This window comes from Hordeum vulgare, chromosome 6H (genome assembly GCF_904849725.1).
Source record: "Hordeum vulgare subsp. vulgare chromosome 6H, MorexV3_pseudomolecules_assembly, whole genome shotgun sequence".
In the NCBI taxonomy this organism is placed as follows: domain Eukaryota; kingdom Viridiplantae; phylum Streptophyta; class Magnoliopsida; order Poales; family Poaceae; genus Hordeum; species Hordeum vulgare.
Window position 1 is genome coordinate 415973224 of NC_058523.1, and position 9410 is coordinate 415982633.

General features: G+C 42.0%; 1 protein-coding gene across 2 annotated transcripts; it reads right to left on the reverse strand.

Annotated features, from left to right (window-relative positions):
* Nucleotides 1-562: 562 nt before the first annotated feature.
* On the reverse strand, nt 563-8164 carry LOC123404329 (protein INAPERTURATE POLLEN 1 homolog). 2 transcript variants are annotated; one of them, XM_045098251.1, is made up of 4 exons: nt 7300-8164; nt 6994-7059; nt 1159-1236; nt 563-1056 (listed from the first exon to the last, which is right to left on the reverse strand). In XM_045098251.1, exons 1-3 carry the CDS (start codon nt 7967-7969, stop codon nt 1208-1210), a joined length of 765 nt encoding a protein of 254 aa, XP_044954186.1. In that variant the 5' UTR covers nt 7970-8164; the 3' UTR covers nt 563-1056; nt 1159-1207. The 2 variants fall into 2 exon arrangements, with proteins under 2 accessions (XP_044954186.1, XP_044954187.1); XM_045098252.1 differs by lacking the exon at nt 6994-7059.
* Between the last annotated feature and the right edge of the window lie 1246 nt (nt 8165-9410).

The window sequence follows — 9410 nt, forward strand, 5'->3', positions numbered from 1 at the left end:
TTCTCCTCCCCCCCAACTTGCACTAACTTTTTTTTTTTTTTGAAAGGAACTTGCACTAACTTACAACAACGTTGATGTTAACAGACCGGCGAGTGAAATCTTGTGCGGGAGGAACGGCCTCGACATGTCCTTTGCAGTGAACCTTGTGTCTGCGCGCCAGTTTGCCGTGCCAGCTTTTTGACTCTTCGGTGGCCAGAAGAGCCGCCGCGCGCAACCGTAGGGTTTTCTTCTTCCTTTTTTCGCTTGGAAGAAGTGGTTCTGACGGACAGAATACAGCGGTTTGCCATGTTTGGTGGCGGGAACCGGGCCAACAAGATGAGATAAACAAATGACGGAGCCAGAACTGTGCAAATAAACTAGCCGCTCAACAGCAATAACCGATGGGTATGATCGATGTTGACATGCATAATGCATAGAGCATCTCCTCTCCCATCGTGCCAACGTCCCGAGAAAAATGCGGGGCCGTTCTCCGTACCTCCAAGGTGAACCGAACCCAACCAGATTCAAAGTAATACCCCAAGCCCAAGGGCCAACCGGAACAATACATACACAGTTGCTGAGATGATCATATGAATATTGTTTCTCAGAGCAAGCAAAAGATTTGGTTGATTGATTGATACTCTGACAGTCTGACTGAAACGGACCTCACACATTTCTTTCTCAAGAAACTTCTGCTCCATAACTACGTGCAAAATAGAATACAGCAACGCTCAACGGCCGGTGGCTAGACTACTTCATGCCGATGTTAACACTAACCTTTTGCTTAGACGGTGTCAACACTATAGTCTATAAACAAAACGTGCAGCTACCACGAGTCGCCTTTTCCCTTTCAATGCCCCCAACTGAACCAAAACGGTATGGTATTGTGTCGATTTTGAACAGGTGTTAACACTGAGACGTCAGTGCTGGCGACGTGATGCGTTTTTGGAAATCCCCCGATCCAGTCCAGTCGGATCCATGCATGCAGCTGGCCCCTGGAAGTCAGTAACGATTTTCGAGTCGACTGGACTGGACGCCAGCCACCTCCATCCACCACACCTGATGCGCCGCTAGCCGCTGCCAAAGGGCAAGCCAAGAGCACGAGCATTACAAAATGTTGCATCGGCCAACCAAACATGGGCACCCGATGTAGCAAAATGCATGTGTGCTTGATCATACCTAATAAGGAAATCTCGGTTTGGTCTCCTCGCTCCTCCCTCGGCCGTTGCTACCGCGTCTCGTGTCTCCCAAAGATGCCTGCAATAGCAATACACGTATGCAGTCAGTCAATAGTCAATAGGATCCTCATGACCTGAATTAAGATCGATTCACGCAGCGTCCCAGATGTGCTCATGCTGCACTGTGGTAACTTGTGTACATTAACCATCGATCGACGGGTAAGAGTAAAGACCAACCAACCACCAAACAAGTACCAAGATAATTGTTCAACATCAATAGGACAGCAATGCCGTCATCATATACTACTCATAAGTGGCTTTTAAAAACTTGAAGGAGGCCGGAAGGAAGGACTACTGATGATCTGGTTGGCCAACAAGCAAAACCTATAATATCAAGTACATTTAGTAGTTCAGAAGCATGTGAAGTGTGCATCCCTCAGATCTCTTGGGTGTTTCGGATAACTATGAAGCTTAGATCATGGTTAAATAAGTGCAAGCCAGCCAGCCAGCAAACATTGTTGATGTTATCATCTTAATTGTCCATCTCACTGTGATTAACAAACCCCAGATGTCACATAATGAAACACAAAGATCTACAGAGGCCTCAGGAGTTTCCTCTTGTCACTATGCAAACAAACAAACAATGCTACAAGTTCTAACTATACCAGCATCAGTCTGAGAGGTCAAGGCTTTTACTAGGGAAGGTTATGATTCCAAAATCTAAAGGCTTAGGCTGTACGACAAAATGGTCCAACTTGGCAGATGAGAAAAGGAACTTCAATTTGCACTTTTGCAGTTCAAGACATTATTATTTGATGTAAATCACATGCAGGAGACAGCTGCATGGTCTTGAAAATTATATTATTATCATTTGATGCACTTGTGCAGTGCAGGTATAAAAACTTTCAAGATCTTTAAAAGATTGTGGTAACAATGTTACAACTTGGCACTTTCTTTCGCATAATTAATGGGAAACATGCAGAACTGTCAGTGCAACACTGCTCCAAGATATCATATACGCTAACACTGCAGTTATGTCAGGCCAAAAGGTAAAACATGGAAGACCACAATAAACCGAGGCCACCAGGTAAAAGTAGTTACAATTATTTTAGAAGTTTCACAGTTTACTACTCCCTCTGTAAACAAATATAAGACAACGGTCTTAGATTTGTTTACAGCGGGAGTACATTCTAGTTGAGACGATGCAATATTAAAGAAAACGAATTTGTGAGAATGTCAGACGAATGAAAAGAGCAAAGGCTACTATACATTTTCTTCTTGAGGCTGTTACAGTATATGTGGATTGCACTAGCCCTTTCCATCAGTTCGGACTTTTGGTTGCATTGGCTAGTGCATGAAGCTTAACAGAGGCTATGTTAAGGAGACCATGGAATAGTCATGCAACTTCGTGTTTTTTTAGGCTGGAGAAGACAATAATATAGACATGAGTTCTTAGTCATCTACAGGTAAAACTGCCAGACTGGAACAACAAGAAACCTAGGCTCCTAGAGGGCATCGCTCCTCAAAAGTCAAGAAGGTCATTCGAACATAGTGGATCTACTATGCTAACATTTGGATGTTAGGATGCAGTTCTGGGAGACCATAACCTAACCCCACAGTACCATCCTCACATGGAGCAACTGTAAAAGATACTGTTCTTTAGGACCATACAAAATTTATTTACTTAGTATAAGACTGTATGGCTGTGGGTCGACCTATTATTGCACTGGACTGGACCACCAGAATACATACTATTCTGAGTTTTTATACAAGGCTAGGAAGTCCTGTTGCTCTGGACCACCTAGCTTAGGTTTTTCTTCTGACTAATGTGTGAACACAGTTCTGCAGGCTGCACCTGGTCCAGTTTCTTGGGAAATAGTTATCAATACTGTAATGTAGATACATTTATGCCCAGCAGCAAGAATACAAACCTAAGAAGTTCAAGGACACATACAAGTACAATAATATTGGTCAAGAAGGCTTGGAAGAATCTATGCATCTTGTAAGTATCACCAAGTGTTTATTTTACAAACATAAGCCTAGCATTCGGTACAGATCTGAAGAAAGCAAAACTAAATGCTGAATAGCATCCAGTGGTTTGCCTTTCTAATTGATACCAAAGATAATACTTCCAGGGAAGATGATTGCCCATGAACCTATTCCTAGAACATAGCAAATTTATTGCTGGCTACAGTTTGTGCTCAGCTCAATGAGATATTTCTTTCAGTGACTGTACAGTTACTGGTGCTATGCATTGAAGTGATCAATGCACTTACTATTTCACTTTGTCTATGAGTACCAATAGGTTTTTATCCTGCTTTCATGGCAAACTAGCAAGTAACACTGGCACCATGTTTGATTTGACTAGTGATGCGATCTGTTAACGACCAAGGATAACTTTTTGAACTGGAGCCTAGGGGCCTCAATCTATTAATTAAGCAGCAGAGAATTGCCCATTTAATTAGTGGAGAACCAGTCGAAAACCACACGAACTAGGCAAACTTACCTTAACACCAAAGGATAGCCCAACTTTGTTCAGAAACCAGCACAGAATTTTCCTTACCATTTTTTTGAGGAATAATTTTCCTTATCATTGATTAACGTACCCATATGTGCATAATGAAACACAAAAATGTGCACAGGGTTCAAGAGTTTCCTCTTGTCAGTATGCAGACAAGCACAAAAGCCGGCAACAGCTTCCCATTATACCATCATCAGCCTGAGAGGTCAAGGCTTTGGTAGGGCAGCTTACGACAAAATGGTACAGCTTGGCAGATGAGAAAAAGAACTTCAATTTGCACTTTTGCAGTTCATCCCTCCTTGCCCGCCAACATGACTAAAGATATTATTATTTGATGCACTTCTGCCATGCGAGATCACAAAAGCTTCCAAGAACTATATTTGCAGTAACTAATTTCTCAACTTGGTATTTTCTTTTGCATAATAAATGGGAAACATGCAGAACTGTCAGGGCAACATGGCAGCAAGATATCATAAAGACTTTAGAAGATTACTTAATGTGGCTATGTTAGATCAAAAGACATAAAAGATGGAAGACTGCAGAAAACTAACCAGGCAAAGCAATTACTCCCTCCGTCCTGAATTACTTGTCGCAAAAATGGATAGAAATGGATGTATGTGGAACTAAAAATAAGATTTATAAGATTTATAGAGTTCATACTAATTAGGAAAAGGTGATATTAAGGGAAATAAATGTATGTGAATGTCTGATGGATGACGAAAAGGTTGTGTGATGAATGAAAAGTAAGACATAAGTATACATTCATCTGAACTAAACAAGGGAGAAACATTTTTTTGTCAGGCTATAGAAAGGAAAACAACGTGCACTCATTGTTCTGTCAATAAAATCTTAGCCTTTTTCTTGAGGTTAAAGCAGAAGAGAATAATATGGACATGACTTCTGAGAGACCTGTTATAGTAGTCTAGATGTACAATTGCCAGACTGGAAACAACAAGAAACCTAGAGGGCATCATTGCTCAAGAATCAAGAAAGCCATGCAACACATAGTGGATCGGCTATGCAAACATTTGGATCTAGCGATGCATTTTGGAGAGCATTATGCAACCCAACAGTGCTATATCCTCACATGGAAACACCAAAGATACTGTTCTTTAGACAATAAATATATCCTGAGTTTCTTTATGTACAATTGTATATAGCCAGGACTTCCTGTTGCTTTGGACCTAGCTCAGATTTTTGTTCTCATTAGTGTCTGTAAGCGAAGTTCTACACGCTGTACCTGGTCTAGTTTCTCCGGAAATAGTTATCCAAGCTAATGAAGTAATTTTGTAATCCCTCTTAACTTAATGTAAGACGAACTGCAAAAACGTCTTACATTAAGTTACAGACCCCCAACGGTTGAATTTATACAACCATAAGTTCAGTCTTTGGTGCATATCCAAAGAAACAATGCAAACTGCTGAATTGTATCCAGTGGTTAACTGACTTCCAGCTGATATAAAAGATACCATTTCCAGGGAAGGTGATTGATGTGGATATATTCCCACAGCATAGCAAAGTTATGACTGATTACAGTTTGTGCTCGATCAGACATGTCGTTATGTGGTTGTAAAGTAAATGGTGCTATACAATGAAGTGATAAGTGCACTTACAGTTATAGTTTGTATGCATACCTAATAATCATTGATATTATCAAATAGTAGGTTTCCAAGTATTTTCTTGCCATCTTGGCGACCTAGCAATTAAGTGGTTTTGGTTCACCTAATATGCAATCTCTTATCGACCTAGGCAACCTTGATCTTAACAACAAAGGGGCCAAATCCTTGTTACCGTTAAATTTACAAGTACACTCGCCTATCATAATCTGATGTAAACCTATGGAGGTTTGGACTTGAAGAATGCCAAAAGATTTGTTTATCAAGAAAAACATAGCAAATGATTTGCAGAAAAAATCTTATATACCAAATAAAACTAGCAAAAGTTGAAGAAATACAAAAATCTTAATGTCAACCTTTGACCCTTTTTGGCAGAAGAGTGTGACAACTGACAACAGTGAACGACAGCATGTAGTTAAGCTGATCTTCACAAGATTCTAGTAAAGCTATTCTTTACAGGACGTCCTTTTTCTCTCCAAAGCTTCGAATGCAATATAAACAGTAGTTACAAAGTTAGACTTTGCTGAGTCATATAAGATATAGTACATGACTAAATTAAAGTATCACGGGAGCATTGAAATTAGATCATTAAACAACCAATTCACCAAGTGCTGGTTCTGACTGGTAATATTAGCAAATGGTGATGATTACCTGATAATCAGATTGTTTTTCTTTACCTTTTCTTCATCCAAGTAATAATCAATCCAGTTAGGGTCTCGGCCATTAGAGGCACAAATAATTGTTCAAGCCCAAAACCACGCTAAATACATTGAAACAATGAAGTTCAGACCAGTCACATGCCTTTAGATGCAAATTTATTGAGTTGGGGCAATGGCGCAACGCCCTTACACAATTTCGTCCAATAATCAGTGCATGATTGTTTCTAACTTCATTACTCGCAGGAACAACATTCAAAGATTTATGACCATTGCAGATTAAACTTAGTGGCAACTCTGCCTAAAACATAATGAGTTGGCATCTTCCTACAGTGTTCATCTAGCTATCATGCCAAGCATTTATTTTTCCTACTATCTAGCATAAGGTAAGTATATAACCAGGTAAAAAAATGCACAGAGACTAGCATAATGCAAGTGAACATTAGGAGTCATTGAGTAAAAATTACTGTCAGAAGATTTACGTTTGCTAACCAATTACTGACTAAACTTTGGAAAAGAAACTAAACAGTGCGTGTCACACCTCATTTTCAGACACCAAGATGCTAGTTATGACTTGGGAGGGCAGAGTACATCTCAGGTAAAAAAATTCACAGGAAAGCAATCTGATGTAAAAGTCTGTTAATTTTCAGCAAACTATTTGATAGGCAAATTACTATCACTTTAGTATAAACCAACTATTTTATCACCAAAAAGATAGACACGAGCAATATACACGGTAAGAATGATACCTGTGCACACAATGTGAACAACACAATAGTACCAGCATTGTTATGTAACAAATCATTTTTAAAGGATAAACAACAGGACATACAATTTTTGCCAACTTTTCTAATCTGAAAGAACCAAATGACGAACAATATTTAGCTAAACATCAAAAGAAGATGAAACAAGCAGCAGACATTATTTCTTCATTGTTCATGAAAATCCAATTCCCCTGCTGCTAACATTTAATCAATCCTATTCAATCCATCCATAACTTCAAGGGATAGTTTGGAAGAGAATTAAGACTCCTAATGCAATACCGTAAACAGCTTCAGTCACAAGCCATTCCACCATTCCAGACTTTGCACAGCGTTTTCCTCGCACATCTTACCATATACTCCAAGGTCCAGCATTTCCGTTACAAAGAAGAAGAATCACAACCAAACATACAGAAGAACGCAATTATTTTCTTGGCATTAACCCTTCGTACATATTAACGTTGTCTCAAAAAAAAATTACATGAAGCTTCATTAGTATCAATTCCTCCCGGAAACCAAGATTTGCACAACCCAAAGAACTCAAGAAACAGAATATAAACTAGCGAGCCAAGAAGAGGGGTTAACTACCAGGCGAGGGGCGACAATGGTCGAAGCGGCGGAGCACCTCCGGGTCGTGCATGGAGAGCACGAAGCGCGACAGAGCTTCGAGGAAGAGAGCCGCCTGGTGCCCACCGGCGGCAGCAACGAGCTCCGAAAGAACGCCTCGACGGAGCCGATTAGCCTCGAGGGCGACGTCCTTGAGCTCCTCCAAGAACGCCTCCAGGTCGGCCCCACCAGCCACCTCGGCGGAGGTGAAGACCTCCTGGGCGTGGCGGAGGCGGTCGGTGACGACGGGGACGGCGGCGCGGATTCGGCGGTCGACGCGGTCGGCGGAGGCGAGGAGCCGCGGCGATGGCGATAGCGATCGGAGAAGGGAGGTGAGGAGGGAGGGGTGGAAGTCGCCGAGCCAGAGGAAGGGGAGCTCCAGGGGCGACCGCCAATCCCCGGCGCAGATGACCTGGGCGGGGTCCTGGCGGGCGGCCGAGTCGAGGGCGGACCAGTGCGCCTCGAAGTGGGCCTCGACGGCAGCGGCGGCCGAGGATATTGGGTCGTTCCAGGAGCCGGGGGAGGAGGAGAGCGCGCGGCGGAGCAACGGGAGGAGCGGCGAGCGGAGGGTGGCGAGCCAGGCCGCGAAGAAGTCCCGCATCGGCCGCCTGGCGCCAGGAGCCCCTCGGCCTGGCGGAGGAGGCCTCGGCATGCTTCTGAATGCGGAGGCGGCTGCGCTGGCTCCACGGTAGGCGGCGGGGCCGGGCGATTGGTCGGTTGTGTCCGGTGGGGTTTAGCCGTCGTCCGTCGCCGCCGCTGGGAGGGAGGGAGGAGGAAAGGACGGAGGTGGGCTGCCACTGCAAAGGGTTCTCCGTCCTGGAAGGAAGTTTTGGCCCGGTCCAGTGACTTCGCGGCGCCTGTGTTTCACGGAGGGAATTCATCCCCTTCAAAAAAAAGTCCCAACTAAAAAGTCTCTAGTCTTTATCCGTTTGTTTTCATGGACTAAATAAAGACTAGAGGTCATTAAATAACATGCAAAAAGATCATGATACCCCTAGTGATGTACTAGAAGTTATTAAATGACATGCTAAAAGTAGGGGCATTGTTGGAAAAAGTGTCCAAAAAATCCCAAAAAGACCCTCCCATAGGGACTTCTTCCTTTAGTCCCAAATACCCTCTTTTAGTCCCTAATAGTCTCTCATGTTTGTTTCACATGGGACTAAAAGGGACTTTTTTAGTCCTTACACCAAAAAATCCCTCGAAACAAACACCCCCTTCATATGCTTAAAACCTGTTTTTTTTAAAAGAGTCAAAACCTAGCGCTCAAGAAGAAAAATATATTCTTCCAAAGCTTTTCTCGAATTCTTCGTGTGTCCTAACGAGTATTCCCTCCGTTCTTAAATATATATTTTTAAATCAACTACACATGGCATACGAAGTAAAATGAGTGAGCTTACATTTTAAATTATGTTTATATACATATGTATGTAGTCCGTATTGAAATCTTTAAAAAGATAAATATTTAGAAATGGATAGAGTATATGAGAAAACACATTTGCAAGACACAAACTGCATGCAAATACATAAGATTTTAGTAGTGAAGCGAGGAAGGAAAATTGTCCTTCATACAACACTTAGAAGAACATGGTCAAAGAAAAAAACAATCATTTCTCTCTCGTAAGTTTACCGAGCCATAAAATTGCGAGGACACCGTTTCAACCAGCAAATGCTCGACGTGAGTTCCTAATGCATCATCTTATGCCACTTTCAATGTGTCGGTGCTAAGCATATTAAAAAGTTTAGCAACTAAGGCTTCCAATGCACGGGTGCTTAACTTGTTGGAAATTTTTTGTTTTTGCCACTCTAGATTTTGTCAATTTTTCTTATGCCATTCTAAATTTTGACATTTCACTTTTGCCACTCTTAGTTTTTGACAATGATCAGAATTGCCATTTCCAGGCAAAAACAAAAAATTTAGAGTGAAAATTGTGATAATTGTGAAAAGCTAAGAGTGGCAAAAAGGAAATAAAATTATATAGCTTTTGCCACTAAATGACAATTGTGATAAGGGAAGGGGGTTCCTAAAAGCTAAGAGTTCAACACTATGCAGCGGGTGTGACATGCGGTGTTAGAGAGGAGTGCGGGTGTGACTC

What these genes read in the sequence shown, in the direction of transcription:
- LOC123404329 (XM_045098251.1), bottom strand. Translation starts at nt 7,969, where the DNA reads ATGCCGAGGCCTCCTCCGCCAGGCCGAGGGGCTCCTGGCGCCAGGCGG. An exon ending in CCATTGTCGCCCCTCGCCTG is followed by an intron (nt 7,060 to 7,299) that starts GTAGTTAACCCC and finishes GTATATGGTAAG; the next exon opens with ATGTGCGAGGAAAACGCTGT. An exon ending in TGTGACTGAAGCTGTTTACG is followed by an intron (nt 1,237 to 6,993) that starts GTATTGCATTAG and finishes TTGCTATTGCAG; the next exon opens with GCATCTTTGGGAGACACGAG.